Source organism: Triturus cristatus, chromosome 4_2 (genome assembly GCF_964204655.1).
Source record: "Triturus cristatus chromosome 4_2, aTriCri1.1, whole genome shotgun sequence".
Lineage (NCBI taxonomy): Eukaryota > Metazoa > Chordata > Amphibia > Caudata > Salamandridae > Triturus > Triturus cristatus.
Window position 1 is genome coordinate 186,596,639 of NC_140586.1, and position 24,031 is coordinate 186,620,669.

Here is a 24,031-nt window from a genome sequence, read left to right on the forward strand (position 1 = left end):
AAAAAAAAAAATGAACCACCAGACTATGATGTCCAGGCACACTTCTGCTCTCCACACACTAACTACAGTCTTCTGAAGCACTGTCACGGCCAGCACTTCCACATCCAGCTTCCTATCAAACAGCAGGTGACAGAGCTAGTTCTCTGGCACGCGCCTGCTCTCCACACACCACCCACAGCCCCAATAGAACAGTGAGCTATGCACAACAAGCACATCCTTCTCACACAGTTTTCAATCCAACAGGACCCAAACATCTGTCAGTCTCGCTCCTTGTCACCACATTTCACCTGTAGCTTCTTAAGCAAGCTATAGCGCCGGTCAAATCTTTTGGGAACACACCCACTCGACAAATACCAACTGTATGAAACAATGGCCCCGAAACACAACCTCAACACACCAACTACCGATGTATATCAAAGAGCAGGGTAAAAAAACTTTACAGGCATCTCCTCGGCAAGACAGATGTACACAACAGTACACATCTAACTTTAAAAGTGTGTTAAGATATGACCAGTTACGCTCTGTGCCAAAATAGCCCTCTCCTACTCACTTAAACTATTCATTAGAGCCAGAGGATGAATAAACAGCAGAAGCCAGTTTGTTGAACATATGAACACATGAATTGAGGCATGCTGATTTAGCCAAATTCCAATATGATGTTTGTAGTCGCCATGAAACACAAACTTAGCTAACAAAAACACAAACTTATTTTAACACTGTAGCACATACAAAAAACAGAAGGAAAGACACACAGATTATCTACCACTGCATAAGGTAATATCAAGAAGCATGTAGCAAATACCAAGTTGCCTTTACACACACAGCTTGGTGACGATTCACCCTCCCAATCGATTTTCACCACACAAGTCTTGTAGCTGGTCTTTGCCCGCGTCAACCACTCAACAGGTTACCTTTAATTGAGATAGTAGTGATACTACACCTTGCAGTATATGTTGCTTCTAGTTCTTCAACCTCTGAGCTTGCCCTCTATCTTGATAGAGTGGGGTTTGCATCTGTGGTGGTTTCGCCATTTGCACCTAATAGCAGCCTGTGGGACAGAGCTTTAACTGCAGTCTTGTGGAGGGGTTAAGGGGGATCGTTTGGAATCCTGACAGAAAAGTGGAACTTCAAAACAAAATAGTGACTAAAGCCCCACAGGCTCTTCTGCGAGTACTTTTATACAGCCCAATTCTACCCTACACAGAAGGCCAGAGCTCTCTCCACCTAGCACAGGCCAAGCATACACGCTTTACAGCTAATGCTTAGAAGCTCCTTATGCTGCACATGGTTTTAGTGTTTCAAATTTTCGCCAAGATCGAGAGGGCTGATGCTTAAGGGTTTTCCCAGATTCCAAGAGCCAGTCTATGCGGTCAGAGTTTAGCCGGAATAAAAAGAGCCTTAAATTGCACATACGCACAATAAATAAAAAAAACAAGAAGGCAGCAAACCTATGCCAACAGCAAGAAGATAAAAGTGTGCTACAAAAGAGTATTTTTTATTAACTATGAGGCAATTTCAAGAAAACATCTACACAGAATCAAGAGGTACAAACGGCAATAACGAGCAATGCAAACTTACTGATAAAAATATATGCTAACCTGTGGGCAATTTTCCAATGAACAAATTACAAGACAGCCACTCTTAAGTATGGAAGAAAACAGAACGTTACAAGTAGATCAAACTGAGACAAGGATCAGACCACTTTTGGGGCACTAGGAAGCTAAATCTTCCTTATAATGTCTGAAAAGGGTGCTAACAACTACTCAGGTTTACAACTTCACGGGGGGGGGGGGCAATACTTCCTCTACAGAGTGGACCCTACAACACTGCTTCGAGTGAAACCCTGTAAGACAGTAATGTAATCATGAGACAGACCACCCCCACCCCTTTTGTTTCTCTTTCCAATCTTTATCATGACAGAAAGAATTATATTATCTTCAAAAGGCACTCTTAGCAAAGAATGAGGATTTCAGTATTCAGAGATACTATTTGGAACATGCACAACATCTATTTTAAGTAAACCCTCGCCATAAAGATCTATGTTCACCAACAGATAAGTGCTTGCACCTGTGACAGGCCAACTGAATTGAACACGTACACCTTCCTCCCTGGAAAGATTGCTGCACTCTACCAGGTACCAAACGTGTAAGAACCTATACTGCGCAGTACATAGTTCAGGATTCTCCTCAGCTGAGGAGCTCACCGGTCATTTTCTTCACATACAAGACTATTTAGCCTAAATAGTTGCATATGTAGAAAGTTATCTAGAAATGGGGCACTGTTTGCCAAGTGAATTCAAAGCTGTAATTCTACCAAACAGACACTCTGTCACTGCGGCAGCAGTCGCTGATCAGCAAGCGGAAACACAACACACTAATGGAAGGATAACACAATCACAAATTCCAGCTCTCAAAATAATATTTATGGTGGGAAAGATGAAAACCACTGAAGATTGCATCCACACTAGTGTAGCTTGTGCCACTAAGCATTCTCATGCCCCTTATGGGCTCCAAGAACAGGGTGCACTATATTCAACGTCTTTACATTTTGTGCATCCTTTAAAAGGAATTAACTTAAATTTTTCTGGTGGCAGACAACTTCGACACAATGCTTCACTTAGTTCCCTGAAGAAAAATAACTACTTCACCTAAAACTGTCACTCATTCCAGACAAAAATGCCATTAATTTTTAACAAGCGTTGGCTAAGCCAATAGGTCTTGCAATGGCTTTGCTGTTAAACACCCAAGCAAGTACAGCAATAGGCAACTAAAAGATGACCAGCTAACCTTTGTAAACAGTCTTCTACTGCATAGCAAAGTTGCATTAGCGTTTTATTAACTTTTGAAATAAAAACAAATTTGCACACTCAAACAATCATGGTCAATGAAAACATGTCTTACTTATGAATAAGTGTTTCATCAGTCATCGATGGCCTTAGGCATTTAATAAGTAATCATATATGCGCTGTACTGGGTTACCTATTGTGCGAAGAAAAAGCCTGGTGTATGTGTGCGCGCCAGTATTGGGATTTTCCTCACATTCTGAAGCCCACCATTATAGGCACATTCAAACCCTCGTGAGCACCATTGGGAGGCGGCAACTGACAGAGGGAAGCTCGTAGCCACGGACGTTCACTTCAAGCACACAAAAAAAATAACAAAACCTGCCCACTCCCAGCCAAACACAATGAAACCGTATTCAGGATGACACCTATGCCCAGCAATACTTGAAGAAAGGGTGTGGCGTAAAATTTAGAGCTGCCGACATTGGAACTGGGGGACAGGGTTCGAGTCTGAGCCTGCCCTTCCCGTGCAAAAACAAAAAATGCGGGGGACATGCTGATCAGAAGGGGAAATAAACTGCGAAATTCCCCCAAAAAATGCAGATGGATTTAGAAAGGATGTGGTGTAACATCCAGAGCTGCTAACTTTGGAAACTGGGGAACTGGGGAACTGGGTTCGAGTCTCAGCTCTTCCCGTGCCTATATTTAAAAAAAAACATTGCAGAGAAATGTCGATTGGAATAAAACAATGGAGAAACAAAAAAAAAAATGCAGATTGGAAACAAAAAACTTAACTGAAACAAAATGCCAAATGCCGATAGGTAAGTTTATTACCACTACTGTTATCTTTTCTGAACTCCCGTCGGGTGAACACGTACAGTTAGAAAAGCCAACAGTTCGAAAACATGGCCAGAAACAAAATAAAAAAATATTGCGACATATAACCAACATTGACCACGTTGAAGCAAGTCTTTGCGAAGGACATGAAAAGCAACATTTTAAAAAAGATGAGCGGTCTGTAAGCCCAAAGAGTAGATACAGCATGTCTCGAAAAGAGAGCACATGAGCTGCCTAGTAAAGGCCTAAAAAGATGATAAAGTCAAAACAGGCCTCCACTAATAAATGTGTGTTTGGTTTAAGGGAGCATAGTAACACTAATTATAAGACTCTTGAAGTCAATGGGGAGGCTGGGTGGGCGGTATACAAATATTGAACCGATACAAGCGTCAAACCTACTGCTACAGGTAAAATGTCCTTTCCAATTATAAATCTTTACACATTTCACAAGAGCAATGATAAACATGAAGCAGCAACCGCTATTTTCAGTATGTCTTACCAAATACTTCAGATTGTGTTTGTACACAGAGGAATACTATTAACAAGACCACTTTTAGATCAGGTTTTTAATCAGGCATTTCATCCTAAAAACATGTCGACATGAATGTAGTCAGAACTAAGTGCAGATGACACATTGGAGGAGGCATGGGGATCAATCTCTTATGCCATTATCAGGAGGCTCTTATTCCTGCAATTGCATTTGTTACTTGCATACGCTGGCAAATGTATTTTCAGGGATGTGCACCATGAACCGTTGTAACAGGTATTGCAATAGGCCTTGTAGTTTGTGGTGCAACGCTTGATCTGGTAGAGACTATCTAGCCACAGACATCTTCCCATAGTTACCTTACAATTATCCCCCCCAATGTCAGACTGGATTTGGAAATTCTTGAGCAGTACCCCCTGCACACCAGTAGATCGTGTCATTCTGCACAGTGTCTGCTGCACTGAATGTGATGTGCACTGTGTCTATATAGACGCTACCTCAGTACACCGACATTTTCTTTTGGCAACTTTCCATGCGAGAAACAAGGAGCCGCAAAGAATGCTAACGCACTGCTGTGTAGTGCTAAGGGTCTTAGAAAGGCAACCCTATACAAAATGATTACGCAGAGCAGTAAGAAACTTGCAGCTAGATAACAGTCGATCAATACGTTCAGTTCAGTAACGTCTAATCTGGTAGAGACTTCTAGCTGCAGATTCGTTACCTTACAATAGAAACCCAACAATGCCTACACGGAGGTGGGCCTGCAAGCAGATTAGACCAAAAGTCCTGTAGGACCAAACAGGCAAAAGGCTCATCACGGTAAATCTGAGTGTCCAGTTAGCCGTAATTTTCCTCACCCCACTACTCCTATCTTATCAGTTTTGTAAACATTTATTCTCAATTCCCGGGGCCGTGTGTTTCTCATTTGGACCACCAAAGGTTGTGCCCCGTAGAGGATTAATTTAGCTTGCGCCTCCACCTATCGTCCTCCTCCACAAGCATCCTCTTGCCCAGACCCCCTCCCTCCAGACCCCCCCATGCCACTAGCAGTATAGCTTGTTTCTGTCATCAACTTACAGCCATCAGGACGTTATGCATATAAAATTAATTACCCAAACGAATCTATTAAAAATAGCATCCAAGTTCCTTAAAACAGACTCCTCAAATCTCATACAGAAACCTTGTTTTCCGACCCCTACTTTTGCACAAACAAATGAACTACAATAAGGGACTTAATTTTCTATACAAATAGAAGAGCTCAAAGGAGGAAAGCCTTGCTCTCACTGGTCTCTAGCTCATCATCCAGGAAAACACCTCCGGTCATAAACTGTCAGTAGTCCCTTCCGGGCTTGTAGAGCAGCAGTCACTATCTACAATAATGGTATTATCCTCATCCAGTCCTCAGATCACCACCTTAAATTATTCAAGGAATTCTCCCCCATCATAATGGAAACTGCATTAAATTCTACTTTCCCCACCACTACAATTCCTCCTAATGTTGTAGGCATCTATAACCCACCTCCGTCACCCAGTGGGTCAGATTCCGCTGCTCACCACACTAGCTTGCAGTACTATCCCACAACCCGAACTTCTACTTCCGAGTTATACAGTCAAACTACCTAAACTATACCCTGGACCTCCCACCCGCTTTAACCACGGTCACACCAGACTGCTGATCCCCCATTTACAACCAATGACTTGCCATTGACACTCCCTTTCTCACATCTCTTGCAGTCTCTCCCCCTAACGTCCATTCCAACACTACCCCCAATCTACTCTCCCTTATGCCTTCTCCCTCCGTATTGCAGCTTCCAAACCACACTGTCTTCTCCCCGTTACCCCGCTGTCCACTGCTTCAAGACCTGACATCTCACCCCTATACCATACTTGAGTCCAGACTGGACAAGATTTCAAAAACCCTGCGAGAACTCAAAGTAGACTTACATAAACTCCTTCACTTCACTACAGAGATGAACAAACTTCAGTTCCCCAATAGGTACCATAGGTTAAATATCACTCAGGACCAACCTTTTATCCACCCCACCTCATCTCCAGCACACCTCCCTTACATCCCGACCTTTCTGGCCACCTTGCCCATGCAATGGACATGGAGAACTGGATCCTATCCCAATGCGCCCCCATGACCGATTAGATAGAAAGTACCTCTATCCAACGACAATATCCAAACTCCGCACTTGTCATAACTCTCCTCACTCTGACAACAGAGATAATCAATGAAATATCCATGCCGTCCCGGTAAACCCTCATACAACTCCTAGGCTCAACTTTAGAGCAGTCAATAAGCAAAAACTCAGAAGAGTTATCCTCACACAATCTACCCCAACACACCTCAAACCACATCTGAAATGCACGCTCATCAATTGCAGATGAGCTTCAAAACATGCAGGAGATATTGCTGACCAGATTCTCACACAAGATTTTTACCTTCTCAGACAAACCTGGCTAAAAGAATCCTCTGCATCCATCAAGACATAGTAGTCCCTCCTAACCATGGCATTTCCAGATCGGATAGACCAAGTAGACCAGGCGGTGGCATCACCTGCATTCACCGCCTCAAACTGTCAGTCAAACATGCACAAACCCCTGCTCTATCCTCCTTTGAATATCTAGGCCTCAATGTCGCTAGCAACAACAGACTTCTCTGCAAACTACACATGACCTACCACCCTCCATGAGAGATCTTGGAAACCACTGTAACTAACACTGGACAAGTGTACTCAAATCTTCCTCTGAGACTTCAACATCCGCTGGAATGACATGAACGTTTCTGCAGTCAACAGCTTCCAGACCTTCATTGCTGACCTTAACCTGACTCCATTTTGCAGCAGGCCCAGACATAACAAAGGGTTGGCTTAAGATCTTATCACTGCGAAGCCCAACTCGATCCAATTGAAAACTATCCTCCCCTGTGACTGGACCGACCACCTCCGCATCACATTCCTCATCATGCAAGCTGGGAAAACCAGAACAGCTCAACTAACAAAACCTAGAATCTGGGAAAGGAGCATGCACAACATCAACCGCAATTAAATGACCTCTCTCTGCCACAACATCCTACCTCCTCCTTGTGAGAGGTCAGATGTCCCTGATCTTACAAATCACTACACTTGTTCCATGGAGACTGTCCTTGACTCGGCCGCTCCTCTACAATTAAAATGTGTCCGTGCAAAAGATTCAAACCTTGGTATAATAGTAGCCTTAATACATAAAGGAGCAACTTGAGGCTTGCTGAACATCAGTGGAGATCAGCTCTGTCCCTTGAGCACCTCTAGCACGGGAGATCATTAAGAAACAGATGCTACATAAGCATCAGAACACAGAAAGCACATTTCTCCAGAATCCAGCTGAATCAAGCCAGTAATCGTCCCAAAAAATGTTGCGCTTTTAAAGGTACAATCAAACTGCACACCCAAACCGTCCCCTGCTGGATCTAGTCCACTACCAAACGGAGAAATTTGCCTCTTTCTTCCTTCAGAAGACAGAAAACAGGAGAAAGGACCTGCACGCAGCCTTGGACCGGGGCACTTCCCCACCTCAACCCATCATCTCTGCTTCCAGGTCTACTGTTCCCTCATGTCCCTCCCCAAAAACAAAGCATCGTGGAACTCTTAAAACCTTTGAGGAAAGGGCCATCCTCAAGATTCCAACATTGCTGAAACCTTCAAACCACTTCAATGACCCTCTACCGCCCAACTTCTTCAAGGATATCTTATCCTCGATACTCTCATTTTGGACCAAGATTGCTAATGCCTCACTCCTTCAATGCACTATCCAGGACTGCCTAAAAGCAGGTCAGGTTTCTTCTACTAAAAAAAACCCCAAAAAGAGCAGCAGATCAAACTGGAAACCAAATTACGACCCATCTTCAATATTCCTAACCTGAGGAAGCTCCTTGAAAAATGTGTTCACATCCAACTCTGTAACCACATCAAACAATTCCGACTATTAGAACATTTTCAATCTGGCTTTCCTCCAGTGCACAACAATGAATCCGCTATCACACACAGAGGACGATGCACTAAAAATGCTGGATCACAACAAGTTATGTCTCTTAATCCTCCGTGACCTATCGTCAGAATTCGTAATGTTTAAGCATGACAACCTACTAGTGCTCTTGAAGCACTGCATGGGGTTATCAGGAACAGTCCTTAACGGTTTTATCTCTCATCTCCAAAACAAGACTCAAAGAGTCATGGTTAATCACTACCACAGACCACTTCCGTCACATTATGCGTCTCCCAGAGTTCCTCACTCTTGCCCACTCTTCAACCTGGTCATGGAGCCTCTAACAGAACTTCTGAGCTCAGCCAACCTCCACTACCACATGTACGCGGACGATACCCAACTTTACCTAAATGTTGCCTCCCCAGAAGACATCAGCTCCCCCAACACAACTTTACAGAAAACGTACAATTGGCTAACATCCAATCACCTCAAGTTAAATATTCAAAGAAACGGATTCCTCCCAATCGCACCACCCAACCAGTCACTAAAGAATGGTTGAAACATCTTACAGTCCTCAACTGCATTCCACAGGTCATTGATTCAGCAAGATCACCTCAACATGCAGAAACACATAAGTGCTGCCACAAAAGGGGCGAATCACCAAATGCACACCCCCCTACAGTTTCAAACAGGCAGTGCAAGCCCTAGTGCTTCCAGGCTGGACTATGGAAGCGCAACTCTCTCTGGATTGCCCAGATACAAGTTGGCTCCTTCAAGAGCTTTGCTCAACGCTGCTGCATGGCTCATCACACGCTCAAAAATAAACAACCGGGGGAGGAGCCAAGATGGCGACCGGGACGGCAGCGTAGGCTCCCGGCTCCGTGAACCTCCACATCCCGCACAGATATCCTGCATGGGATCCTCAGCCTGCGCTACATGCCCGTGTTGGTGATCGAGAGCGGCAACCGATCGTGTGATCCTGAAGCTTCCAGCGGCGGTACCGCCCGAGAAATGCTTATTTGAAGTTGGCGGCCTGTGCAGCCCTGGGGCCGGGACCTCGGGTGGACAACATGGCCGGGTGGCAGTTCAACAACAGCGGCCATTGGTGACCGGGTGGAGTCGGACTGCCGAAGCGGCGCGAATATTGGCCTGAATCTCGCAGTGGTCGCTCCTATCACCGAGAGTAGCGCGACGGGTGCATACCCGGGGTGACGATTCCAGGGGTTTATCGGCGATCGCCTGGGCCCTCGCCAGTGAACTGATCGGACGCGGCCTGTGGCTCGTCCCGATTTGCGCGGGCTGCTCCCGGTTTTCGCGGACACTGGCCCAGGGGGAGAACGAATGTTGCCTGTGGCCGCACACTGTATACACATTTTGCCTGCCTCCGGACCTTTGTTTGCAGGGATATGGAACTTGCTGCGCCCGTGCCTGAGACCCGGTCCCCATCTGGGATGGCCCTGCCCTGCGGCCATCTTGATGGGATGGACTCTGTCATCCTGTACACTGGGTCACAGCAAGATTGGGAGTGTGTGGCGCAAAGGAGCGTGGCGGAGCGAGCGCGGGGGACCGTGCTGGGGTACGGTGACCTTCTAGATGCTCTCGGAGCCCTTCATTCCACCCTGGTCCACGGCGCCCTGGTATTGGGGAGGAAGCTGGATGGTATTGCGTCAGCGTCGGAAAAGTTGCGGTCTGCCTGTCCCCAGGTACATAAGGCTCTGTCTCACCTTCCACAGGAGGAAAGTACCGTGACCGCCTCTGTGGATAAGGGACGGATGGAAACTTTGGACACTGTGGCAGCGTGTGGTCGGCTGGCTGTGGGGTCGGTCTGTTTCGGAGGTTTTGGACTTGAGCAGACGGTGGTGACTTTGTCCCATGCGCGGCCTCCGGCGACCCAGGCAATCTTCACGCAACGATCGCCTGCTCTGGCCGATTTCTCCTTCCTGGACCTTGTGTGCGGCGCGGGCCCTGGGGCAGTACTGGGAAAGGTGATCTTCCATGACGATGACTGTGCTGATGTTTCGAAACGCCCTCCCCACATGTGTGTGTCCCTTCCTAGTCTTCTCTGGACGCTCCTCTTCCTTGTAACTTTGGACATGATGGTGGGTCGATGGGTATGCACTGGTGGATTCGCAAAGAGTGGCCAAGGATAAGGTTGATCCTTCAGAGGTGGTCAATTAATAGGCGGGCGGGCTGGGGGGTTGTGTGCTTTCACGACGTAACTAATAGTGTAGCCAGTGCATAATGCTCCCCATTTCTCTTAGATGTGGCCGAATTTTTGCTGTTTACTGTTTGCGCTGGGGAGGAATATATTGTGCGGGAGGGAGAAGCCGGGGGCATGGTTGAAGGCCCTCCTCCAGTTTATTATTTCTCTCTCCCCCTTTTCTGTTAGGGGGGGTTTCCTCTCTTTCCCCTTTTTCTCTGTTTCTTCTATATTTCGGGTCTGGTTCTGGGGCGACAGGCACGCTGCGGGGGGGGGGGCCGTAGTCATCTGCAGAGGTGCAGGGTGGGGGAGGGGCTTCTTTAGTCCTTTACTTTGTTTCTATGGCCTCCTTTTTCTTTTCTTACTCTTCTTTGTCTTTTTCTGGGGTCAGTGCGGTAGGTGTCCTTCGTGGCCAATCATTGTTTTTTCATTTGTGCCTCATTTCAGTGGGGTTTTCTGGGTCCTAGGGCAGGAGACTGCAGGCGCACACGGCTCGTGATATTCCTCCACATCCTGAACCTTCTGTTTCTGCGCCAGTGACTTGATAGCTTGCCATTTATTGGTGACGTTCATTATTCTGCCTGCCTTTTTCGCTGCTGAGAACTTGATTGGCACCTGATCCTTCTATCCCTTATTGTAAAATGAAAACCTTTTATATCCTGGTTCCCCTCTTGGGCTATTCGGTGGACAAGAGAATACTAGCATGGAAAATCTGCTTCCCGAGGTGCTATATGTGATTAAAATCTGTTTGCTGTTTTCATTGCTTAGCGGCCGTCCCCGAGGGTTGTAGGCCCATACTTGTCTTTATTTGCAATGTCAATAAAGGTTTTCCCAAAAAAAATAAAAAAAAAATAAACAACCACATCACCCCTGATCTGAAATCCCTCAACAGGCTCCCATACAAAGTGAGAATCCATTTAAAAACTGGGTGTATGACACAAAGCCCTCTACTTCAAAACCTCTAGTTATCTTGCTCAGAAACTGAACTTTTTGGTGGCTCCAGATCATCAAGACGGTCCAACACCCTTTTTCTGAAACCACAGAGATTCTAAAAGAAAAGAACTTACTACCACTCTTCCTCTGGCATGTCCAAGAATTTGGAACAGCTTGCCCACTGAAGTCAGAATGAATCCCTAAACTATTTCCTTCAATAAAGAAGTCAAAGCACGCCTTATGAACAAATTTCTTCCCTAGATGCTTCGATACTGTTCTTTCCTCATTCACATTCAGGACTACTCTCTCCAGCAACTGCAGCGTTTTAAACTTAGTGGTCCTGTCTCTACCCTCCCGTTTCTTGACATTGCCTGATCCGACTGTTTTAATGTCTATGATATATTGCCTTTTATGGTCATATCTCCTTTACCGTTGAACATTGTAAAGCATACCCTCCCATCTATGGGTGCTACCTATAGCCTGTATCTTTTTTCTTTGTATATGATTTTATTATCATCACTATGCTGCGATCTACAAATTTGTAAAGCACTCTGATACCCGCACAGGTCAAGTTCGCGCTATAAAAAACTAGCTAAATAAACATATGCAGTGTTATCCATGTTGCTGCTTGACAGATGTCCAGGACAGAGACTCTACGAGCTAACACAGTGGTCGCAGCCTTGGCTTTTGTGGAATGAGCGCCCAAGCGCTCATGGGCGAAGGGGGTTTGCTTTTTGGCCAATGCGTAGCAGATTTTTATGCAGAGCACTATCCATCATGAGATTGTTCTTTTCTGCACAGCCTTTCCCTTCTTCTCCCCAAATTATCCAAAGAACAGTTGGTCGTCCACCATGAACTCTTTGGTACAATGAAGGTTGAATAGCAACTCTTTTTGGAATCACTCAGTGGAGTCTCCTTCTTTAGAAGGGTGAGGCAGAGTAAAGAAGGTAGGAAAGGTGATATTCTGGCCTATGTGAAAATGAGTCGCAACCTTCGGAAAAAATAAAGCACAGGTCTTCGGAACTAGTTTGTCTGACAAAGATGTGTAAGGAGGGTGCACAGCAGTTCGCAGAACCTCCTGGCCGATGTTATGGCCACCAGAAAAGCAGTTTTGATGGGGGTATGGCAAACTGGGTAGTTGTGGAGGGAATCGAAGGGCACGAACATGAGAAATGTCAAGACACGGTTACGATCCCACTGGGACATAATGAATGGTCTGAGAAGAAATTATGTTAAAAGTCCCTTGGTTAAAGTCCCTTAAGAAACCGAGCCCCAACAGGTGACTTAAACAAAGAAGGCTGGTCCCACAACCACAAGGAAACAGAGATGGCTGACAAATTAAAGGTGCTGTTGGTAGCTGCTCCTGTAGACACGAAAAAGGCGAAAGCAGACTGGGGCTGGAAAGAGAGTATGGAGAGACCCAAATATCTGGCCATAGCTCTGCTGTCTTTAAAGTGTTCCAGAGCTGAATCTGCCTTTTTGTCGAAAAGGCAAGAGTCCTCAACGGGCGTGGGTGGGAAGATTGGACACCCACTGAAAAGCCAGTTGTTCTTAATCAGGCATGACGACTAAGTACCATGGACGACGGAAACACTATGTCTAGCGAGTCAGTTGTGCCCATCCTACATATGATGGTGAACTTTGTTGCCTCTTACCAGTCAATTACTTGGGCGAGTATGGCTCGGGCCTCAGAGACCATGGGCAGCACTGGGACAACTGAGTCGCACACAGTGTGCGTGTATCAGCCCGAAATGCATGCGGTATTAACCAATCGCAATGCTAGGCTGGCAGAAGAGAACATCCTCTTGCCAAAGGTACCCAGCCTTTTCGATTCCCTATCCAGTGGAGTGGCAGGGTACGAGCCGGGGTTGATCCTGGAGGTGATGGCTTGGACCACCAAGCTCTCTGGGGTGGGGAGCTGGATGAGAAAACTGGAGCCCTCAGTAGCAGGGCGAAGGCGGACAATCGCCCTAAGCACAGGAGATCGTGAGCAGAGGTTAGACCAGGCCCCAAATAGGATATCTGGGAGGGCTTCACTGAACGGGAGGAGAGATTAGGAAAGTGTAACTCCCAGTTAAAGCCCATTTGTCAAAACATTAGTCTTGCCTGCCACATAGGGCAACTGAAGGTCCACAAACTCAGCCGCCCACAACACCAGTGAAAAGGAGGCTCCATCCTCTAGAGCAATAGTAGAAGGGAAGACCAAGACAGTGAGATGTCTAGCCCACTGGCATCAATCAGTTCCTCATACCAGTTGTCCCCTGCTTCATCCAGGGGGTGATGGAATAAATAAGGTTCCTCAAACACCTTCCAAGCATATCCCTGTCCAGGTCTATCAAAAGAAAAAGGAACTGGCCACAGCTCGGAGGGCATGGTACGGCTGGCGCCGGAGTCGACATTGGGTGACACCGATCCGCCCCGTACCAGAGTCGGGAATGATGATGGGATCGTTGCTGCCGTGAGGCTATGGTAGCGCTGGGAAAAACAGCAGGCTCCGTAGAAGGATGCGGTCTTTCAGGTGGAGTCACTCTGGATAAAAACATCCAATCCATGGGGTCCAACTGGTTTCAATGGTGAACCCAACGCGGACTAGTGAGGCCTCTAGCATGGTTGTTCCTGCATCTCGTTCGGTGACTCAGACTGGTGCAAAGAAGTCAAAGAATGCTTCAAACTTCTTGCCCTCCAAGCAATTACCCGAGGATTTAGATTGCAGCAATGATCATGGGAAGCATCTCCACAAGCGGTCCCGGGACCTTTGGCGCAACCAGGATCGAGAGCATTGCGGGTTTGTCAAATGCAGGGCAATCAGGTTCAGGGAGCGGTTCCCTCAGCACTTTTGTGTTCATGGCAAGGGGGTCCTCGCAGGCCTTGAAGTCATAGTCTCACTCCAAGCACGACAAACAAAAAGCGGGTCTGTCATGTCTGTCATACATCTGCACATAACACGCAACACAGGGTTCAAAAGCCACTGCATTAATTGATGAAATCTCACACACCAGGAGAAAGAATTCCCATAAAGTTCTTCAATAAAAAAGTTGGGAAAAAACATTCAGTCGAAAAGTGACCGGATTTAGCTCTTCCAGATCCGTGCCGACCGGCAAGGAAAAAAAATAACAGATGTCAGCGCATTGGGGTGGCTCTGCACACGGCACTTCCAGCATGGCTGATGCGGAGTTGAAGGATTCCAGCTACCGGCGCACAGCAGAAGAAAGAATTTCCAGACCCAGTCTGACACCTGAGGATAACTCAAAGGTAAGAAATCGGTCACTAGGGGTCTATCAGATTGAAGGATGTGACAACACTCTTCCACTTTCTTGTGTGACATATCTTTGTAGGAGGATATCCAGACAGCCTGGTGGTCACTAAAGCATCCAAAAGCTAGTGTCTCAATCAAATTATTAAGGGAACTGGGATTCAGATTAAACACAGCTGGCCTTAACTTGGCCCACTAACCAGCTCTGTCTGTCAAATGTCAATCCATATATCTCGGCTGATTGTTGCAACTATCTAGGAAATTGGTATTGCAATTAAAAACAAGCATTGGCAAAGCCAATAGGTCTCGGCAATGTCTGAGCTATTGTCCTTGTCAATGTGATTCTTTGAGCCATGTTGTCTAGCAGCACACTTTTACTGCTCTGCATTGTTAAATGTCAAAAAAAGCACTATGATGCGGTCAGCGCAGGCCACTTCATAGTGCTTTTTGGTATGCGAGGAGAGCGGAACAATGATCTGAACATAGGCATCGAAAAAGACCCCGCACCGGCTTAACATCCTGTGATTCTTGGCAACTCACTCTTCCCTGCCTACGACAATGAACGTACTATTGCGCAATGTAACGGGTGAGCACGTAAAGCGGTCCTATATCTTTGGATCATGTTTCTTGCTATAGAAAACTGCAAAGCAAAAATGTAAAAAGCAGCAGCGAGGAGGGATGTATTGGGGGGGGGGGGGGGGGGGGGGAGACAGGTGAAGCAGGAGGGGATGGGGAAATGGGCAAGCAATGATGTGAGAGGGCGGGTGGAATCAACAATGATGGGGAAACCAAAATAAAAAGATCACACACATACTCAGGAACTGGAAAGATCACACAAGTGGATCGCACTCAAGAAAAGTCCTAAATAGACAGACTGCAAATACACTGGGTGGCTACCTTTCAGTGTTGTAATGGATTCAGTAAAATCACTCTGCAAAGATGAATCCTAGTCAATAATTTGACACATTCGCTTTAGTTAATAAACAGACGGTCCAAGTTAATGTGCATTAAGCGATTTGTCTGTTAAGTCAGTAGACCATAGTGCATCTCTTTAAGGGAAGTGAACCTGACTGACTCGGTAAAGATTTATCCAAAGGCCCACAAGTACGGCACAACACGGTTGGTCTACGGTCAGACTGTGCACTTCTATTGCTCAAATACACGCTTGCATTAAAAACCTGTGAGGTGCATGCGTCTTTACAACAGTGAAATTATTCAGTAGCCTGAAAGTATGCATCCAAGTAAATTGATGTTTTACAGTACAAATATCATGCATGCTTTAGTATGGCTGGCGCAGAGCACTTTGTTACATTAATGTGCTCGATGATCATGGCGCTGTATTTTAAAGGATGTACACCAAATTCGACACGGAGTCTTTGTAGATAAATTAACATACATGCATGCATGCATTAGTTGATACAGTTTAAATTAGTGTGCAGTGAGCAATTGTCTACGACTTCAGGAGACTAAAGTGCTTCTCTTTAAGGGAAACCGTTGGGACTCTATGAAGAATGATCCAACAGCCCCGAGGTGAAGCATAGCACGGTTACACCATAGTGCAAATTGTGTATATCTTCTAATGCAATACATGTTTTCATTGATAAGCAACGAACCGCTCGTGTATTTGACGCAGAAACGTTATTCAGTGGCCCAAGTGTATGCATCTACTAGAATTCAGTTATAAACACGCACACTTTAGTGAGATTCTGTATAAAGCACGCAGAGCAGTTTGTCTGTTACATTAATTTGCTCAATGACCATAGCACATAATTTTAAAAGAAGTAAAATAAATTGAATGTTATGAATAATTAGCAGCCAACATATTTGGTGTGGCGACAGGTCTTCATAGCAGGAATGTCTATGTAAGCTATACCGTATGTGGGGAAATAAAGCAATTGGAATGTAAACTTACCTACATGCACAAAAAATACATTTGGCTAGAAGCAGTTAAAATCTTAAACGGCAAAAGTGAGAACAATTTGGCGATTTTGCAAGTACCCTATGGAAACGAAGTTAACCTACCTAGAGAGAGTTGTATTCACAGGGAAGCAATGTTTTTCCTCGGAGATCATCAAGGCTGATCTAAGGCTGGTGTACAAGGACTCCCGGCGTAGGATATGTGCGCTGAGGTGTGGTATTTTATATCAAGCCAATTTAGACTGCTAACTGATGTCTGCCATGTTGGAAATTAATTTTTCAGCATACAGCAGTGCTACGACTAATTGGCCGAGGCCTGCACTGTGCATAGCACTCCTACCTATTTTGGGGGCAAAGGGAATGAAGCACAATAATAAGGTCTGCTGGCCTAATTCTGGATGCTTACAACTAAATAAGTGCGGCACTCAGGCAGCCATACTGCCCTGACAGGAGGGGGAAAGCAGCGATTGGGGCGAGGGGTTGGGACAGCTCAAGCAGGGAAGCAGGTGTGTGGAGGGGCTGGGCACGGGCAAGCAACCCTGGGACATTCCAACTTTGAAGTCCGAGGAAGAAAAGGCGCACTCATAACAGTGTCTAACATTGCTCTTTGAATGCACAGCAAATGTGACGAGATAACACAATTTATAGGCCTGTTTACAGAAATGGAGGTTAGAGCAAGTGAAAACATGAGCACTCGTGTTAAGTGCTGTTAAAGAAAAGTAGTTACTAAAACAAATTCCAAATTCTGATCAGTAGATGGATAGTTGTAATTGGTCCATGCTCTCTGGGACGGCTAAACACAGGAAGAGGAGTGACGCATGCATGCCATGGTCAAATGGCGAGAAATAATAAGAGCGTTCGAGCCGGCAAAATGGGAAGCCCATGGGCGGGCTGAACCCCTCAATGTAGATACAGCACGTCTCTTCGAGGCAGAGCATGTGCAGTCTAGAGCAGAGACCTAAAAATAGCAAAGATTAAACAAACACCATATACCAATCAAACAGTGAATTCCTACTCACTGGCATCTAGATGCGTAATTTGGTCATTTTCTGTTTAAACCTGTTGCAAATTAACGGATAGTGGGTGCACCCCTATCCAGGGAAATGTGATTTAGGAGCTCTTATTCCATTTTACACTAATAAAGTATAACAGTTTCAATATATGGACTCCCCTGCAGATTACTGGTCAGTGTTAGACCCACCCCCAGTAAAAGACATAAATTACAAGATAATCTTTGGTCTTCTCCTAAAGCCCTGCAAAATTGTGAATACAGATGAAAGGGTAAAAAAGTAACTCAATCTTGAGCAGGGATCTAAAGTTGGAGCACTATGGGCTTCGGGTTGATAAACGTTATTCTCAGTCTTCGACAACCACAGTTTTCTTAGCTAAAAAATAAAGTGGCAGCCAAAGCACAACCACCATTCTCACGTTTCACTAATATTTACCTAACATTCTGCAGGCACACAATTCACCAGCAACCTCCATGAAATAGTGCAAAAAAATAGTTATGTACAAAAAAAATATATACGGAGAAGGCTAATGTGTACTAGACAGATTTGTAGACCATCTCCTCCAATATTCATATTGATGTTACTATACGAAACAAGACACTACTGCTTCCTTGCAAGTATGCAGATATAACTTTAATGCATTTTATCTGCATATGGTGTCAAGAGTGCTCCTTTTCTTCATGCTCTGCCTCCTCCCTCAAGGATTTTCAGGACTTCAGAGGTTTCTACAAGGATACATTAACCTTCCAGGGGTAAAGTAATGTGAGAGAGAAGATCATAATCTGCCCAGAAACCAGGAAGATATCAGTGGGCTCAGCCCTGAAAAAGCATGAAAAAGGCCTGAAAGCACATAAAATACCAACAGTCCCCATGAGGTGAACAGGAGGCAACGGAGCAGCTCCTGACATAATTAAGGCAGATTTCTTACTCGCGGTTTCCAAGAACGTACCTCCCTCCAAACATATTGCCGCTGTGTACGACAATCAGTATCCAGAACAAAAATTCAGCACTAGCTTGGTCGTAATTCAGAACATCAGTGAACCACTTACAAGCCTCACACGATTACTGAATGATGTGGACATGAAATTTGCTGAAAGGAGCTCTGAAGCACCACTTTGAACAATATTCACTGAGCTTTCCAGGCCTCAAATTATTTAAGGACAGAAAAGACGCTGGATCTTATCCCTTGCACAGTCAGTTGTTTTGGGTTAGAGAAAGGGAATCCACAAGAAGATTTATTAACCTGTGACTTTATATATATACACGCTCAAACAGAAAACAAGTCACAGCGCTCTTGACTTCAAACTTTCAACACCAAGTCATTTGGAATAATTCCTGTTCTGCTACAGCCCATAGACACTGTTGTTTCCTTTCTGTGTCCCACAATAGTTTACCCCTGACAAAGGGAAGCAGTAGTACTGGTGCAGTTCTGAAAATCTGGAGTCTTGTTCATTCTCCCCGTTTCCCTCTAAATGACAATGCACAATAGGAGAACATAAATACACTAAATGCAGGCTTCTTACCTTGTTCATGCTGCCGGGCTGTGGGCCTCTGAGTCCTACCTGGCCCATCTGGGGTGAGCCTTGCTGCAGTGTCTCAGCCAGAAGGTTCCCAGTGTTGCTCATGCCAGAGCTTGGGTAAGGCATGTTCGGCCGTCCTCTGCCAGCACCAAGAGAACCGTTCATAACCTGTCCCTGCATCATGCCCTGTCCATTTCCAGCACCCATCATGCCAGGGCTCATGCCCATTCCAGGTTGGCCACCCGGGCTGTTCACGCCAGACATCATGCCCGTGGCCTGCACGGCGTTCATGCTTTGCCCTCCTTGAACTGGCCCACCACCCATACCCAAGCCAGGCGAGGTCAGGCCCGCCTGCGACATTGGACTCTTCACCATGCTGTTGAGCAAGCCCATACCAGGACTGTTTTGCTGAGGAGGCCCCCCCATTGCAGGGCCCATGCCCATGTTTGTGGAGCTTCCAGCTCGGAGCAGTTCCGACAGCTGCTTGTGCTTGGAAGCTGCATCCTGCACCATGCCAAGACTGGTGTGCAACTGGCTCAGGTCCCCACCGTTGGTCAGGCCCAGCTCGTTTGAGTTGATGAGTTCATCAGGCAGGTCGTGCTCCAAATCAAAGAGGGAACCAAAATCTGCAAAGAAGAAAATCAGACTTATTCTTCCAAGATTTTTAAGTTTACACATTCAACAACAGAACTGCCTTCAGGATAGTCAAAGCACAAGATAGCAGGGTGCAGATGATGGATATGGTGGAATAGGCAAGAGACATATACAGTCATGGAAGTGCAGAAAGATCAGGAAAGGATGGCAGGGGGGGAAGAGTGGATCTGACGTACACAGTGGTAGAGTGTGGACCTGAGATTCAGGATTAGTATTCAAATAATGAAAAATGGCTTTCTTCTATATATTGAAGAATTACATTCTCAGTGACCGGATTTCAAATACATCCTATTTGCTGAATGGCAAATATAGATGCTGTTCAGAACCGCAACAATGGAAATCCAATTGTGACATCAACCTGAATCCAGCTACCCATCAATGCTCCACCATAATAGAAAGGAAAACTCCAAGAAGAGTAGACAGAGAATACCGTGGTGGAAGAGGGGCACATGGACACACTCCACACGACAAACACATCAAACCTGAGTCCATTAAGAACTCTGCACTTGTGAGACCATGTTAAAGGGCCTTCTGTTTCGTGACTGCCAAAGGCAATCCAGCTTCCCTCCCATCCTCCTGAAAAGCTCTCTCCACATTCCAGTTTGAACACAATAAAGTCATCTTTCCTGTGCACCCTCTGCAATTCTCAAAAACGATTCTCCCTACCGGCCCATCCTTTCTTACATATCCTCGCCTCCTGGAATCTTCCCTCCTACCTGTAATACCATGGGGCCCCTCTCTCCTACTGGTCATCTCTTCCAGGAAATGCACTGTATATACTCCATGTTCCATGGAATGTTACACCTTTTGTCAAGGAATTGTGTTCGATCTCGATTCACTTCTCCTTTCTACACTCGCCACAATCATTTCCACTTCTCCTACCCTTCCTGGAATGCTGTCCTGTCAGTCCATTCTGCAAATGACTCTTCTTTGCTTCCAAAATCTTCTCACTAAGAATTTCCCCCTTCACCTCACAATCTTCCCTAGAGGCCAACATCCCCTCCTATTTACTAATACTAATTCTTCCAACTCCTTAAAAGGAGGACAAGACCTGCCCCTGTTGAAGCCTTTACCAATCAACCACAGTGTGATCCATGGTGCAGTGCCAAGATTGCAACCATGCATGCAGAAGACGATGCCATGAGTGAGCCACATGTAATTTCTCGAGGCACTATTAAGAGACTGACCCTTCTGATGGAGGACAAGGACATGAGTGACCTGGAATTCTGCCCTTTGGTGCAGGGGAGAGAGAGCATCCTTTCTAGGGGGTGACACTGCCAAATTTACCTAAGTCTGTTCTTGCGCACTAGAGGACTGGACGTCTTTGTGCTCAGAAATGGATGCCTTTGTACTCCAACTGGATGCCTTTGTACTCAAACTAAACCTTAAGAAAAAATAGCTCATACTCATTTCTCCATCCTTATTTTGGAATTGCATTTCTCGTCTGTCTAATAAATATTACGATGTGCACTCTCTCTCCTGGTATATCACTAGGTTTTGTTTTAATTTTTTGTCTCTGCTTTAAATGTCATGCTCCAAATCCAAGTCCAGTTTAGACGTGGCAAAATGCATCCTTGACATGTAGCCACTAGAACTGTTGCCCCATTTAAGTTTGCTTTCTTTCCTGCTGTTTGTTATACCCAATACCTGCTTGAGAACATCACTCTCCTACTGATTCACTTTATTGCAAGTCGTTTTATTCCCAACATCTGAGGCTTCATCATATCACTCTTGCACTGATGCATTTTCTGCTTTTCAAAGCCTGATCACTTCACTTCTGTACCAGATATAGTGTTTAGTTGTGTTTCATACCTCAGGGTAGCCATGAGCTATATAAATATAATTTCATTCATTATGGGGACTGTGTCTTCCCCTCTGTTGCTTCAGTGCTGCTAACTTACAGGGTACTAAAGAACGGAAGACAAGGGATTTTGGAGCATTTTATCAGATGGTCGTCAACAATATCCAATGTGCCTCGATTGTAAACCTTAAATAGCTAAAAAACGGTTTCCACTGAGGTACCCGGGAGTTCATTCACCTTGTTTCTACATTTTCTGCTATACAGAAATGACTTAAAACCCACCATTTCCAACTTGCACATTAGTTAACTCTGAACTATTCCTCTTTGTTGTATCTTTGTCAGCATAACTCATGCACCGCTTATGACCTCACATATTACGTCACTCATAACACATTCCATGACATCATCGATAACGTCACTGATGACATCTAAATGATATCACTGATAACACTATGCATTGCAGAGGGGAGAGTTGGTTATTTATCATTGTTCTTTAGCTTAAAATGTTACGATTAAACTGAATTTTCCACACATCTAAAACATCACCCTAACCTTTGTTTTTACAGTGAATATGTATGTACAGAAACACAAAAACAACGATAGGGTGGTTTGGAGCTATACCATCAACTAAACAAATGTGAAAACAACTCCTAAATAGAATTGCTTAGCTACAATTAGATCAGAGCTTCCATAGAAATAGGTTTTTTTTTGTTTCACTGACAACTTTGGCGCTATTCGAAAAATCAGCAAACTTCTCTATAACAAGCATTGGCACAGCCAATAGGTCTCGCCTTTGGGACCTTATAAGTGTTCAGCCATGCAACACTTGATGTTGTTGCACCAAGGATATTGTGCTGGATAACTAAACACTTATAAGGTCCCAAAGGCGAGACCTATTGGCTATGCCAATGCTCGTTTGCATTTCCTCTGGCAACCCTGCCTGATTCACTGAGGTGTCTGCTGCTTCTATTCTTGCATAGGGGGGGCACTATTATAATCCAGTATAATGTCGTCACATAAGTAGCTCTTATTACAGCCACGTGCCCGGACTCTCCGTAAAAAGATTATTCCCTAAGCTGATGTTGAACCAAAGATTGTTCCTCATGAACCTGAAGGAGATCAGTCACAGGTGAAGCTCCATGACACTATGTGAAGGTGTATTCTCTGGAGACACAAGACTAGCTGACCAGAGCTTGAATACAAGCATTTGCAATGCAATAGGTTCCCCATTGACGAGAGTTTGAGCTATTGACATTGCAAATAATGCCTTTCTTTTTAAAACAAATAAAATGCATTATTTACAATGTCAATAGCTCAAACTCGTGTAACTGCGAGACCTATTGCATTGCAAATGCTTGTTCTCATTGGAGTCTAAATGAGAGTCTTAATCTGTAGCTGCATGTTTATTCTGACCTAATTTTAATTACTCCTGAGCATTTCAGACTTTTTGTTTTCTTTGGCCGTTCACACTGTTACTCGTGCTGCATTTTCACACCAGACAACTGCATTTTGCTTTCTAACTAGTTCCAAGGAAGGAGCAACAACGAGCGTGTCGGAACAGCAACATAAGAGGGACAGTAACGTCAAAGAGGGAGGCAGAGACGAGGGGCGAGAATAAAGGAGAGGACCCGGTTCCCTCTGGAGGCTTGAGGTTCAGCAGAGGAGAGGACAAGGGAAGGGAAGGGACACTAGAGGGTGCGCTGCGATCCAAGGGAGTGGTTGAGACCGGGGAATAGTGGATCGAGCAGATTGCTGAGAGAAATGAGTAACACATTAATGGAGGCGGGGTTGAAATGGATGTTAACAGGGAGACCGTGGGAGAGGAAGATGTGAAAGGAATCGACTGATGAAAGTAAATTATGAGATCTGGAGGGACAGTGCAAGGGGAGAAAGCTATGTCAATACAGAGGGAGAGATGGGGAGAGGCCGCATAAGGGGGGGGGGGGGGGGGGTGTCTGACAGCTAATCCCATGGAGCCCTGGGAGAGAGGTGAAGAGCACAGCATACTAACAGCAGGCCCTGGGGGACTAACAGGTGAGGGATGAGGAGAGCCATCCACTGAAGGCAGCCAGAGGATGCGACAGTGGAGCAGAGAGGCAGGCATCAGATCACCGAAAGCCACACGATAAGGCAGGGATGGGATGAGGGGAGGACAGAGATCGAAAGAGAGGAATGGGGCAGATAGTGAGATACAGACAAATAGATAAAATTTAATAGGGGAATACTAGCGTCATGAATAGAGTGAGTTAAGGAGAAATCCACGCCAGGCAATCAACAGCCATGAAAGAGACAATAGGAGAGCGACAGAAGCAGGGAGGGAGACAAATGGACAAGAAAGGGAGACAATAGACAGGAAGAGCAGAAGAGCGCATGGAGAGAGCCAGTGACAGGAAAGGAGACAGAGGGATAGTGGCAGGCAGAGACGGGGACAGGTAAAGCAGCAGGCAGAGTGTGTTGTACAAAGAGACAAAAGATAGCAGGCACAGTCAACAGCCAGGCAAAGACGGGATAGCCAGGCAAGTGTGCAAGAGGGGACAACCCTTGTTGCAGGTGGGAGAACAATTTCATTAACATATGAATGCTATCCACTGATTTAGATTTGCAATTTGCAAAATTTCCACTCTTAGGCGAGTTTAGTCCATTAGTTAAATGATTTATTGGTCATTCAAAT

The 24,031-nt window shown here is 45.4% G+C and overlaps 1 protein-coding gene across 7 annotated transcripts in view; it reads right to left on the reverse strand.

Annotated features, from left to right (window-relative positions):
- Window positions 1-24,031, reverse strand: part of EP300 (EP300 lysine acetyltransferase) — a 520,888-nt gene that overhangs the window by 469,521 nt on the left and 27,336 nt on the right. For all 7 annotated transcript variants that reach the window (XM_085601052.1, XM_085601051.1, XM_085601048.1 and 4 more), the window contains exon 2: window positions 18,909-19,531. In XM_085601052.1, the coding sequence (XP_085457178.1) occupies window positions 18,909-19,531 (623 nt within the window). The remainder of the gene's footprint in view (window positions 1-18,908; window positions 19,532-24,031) is intronic.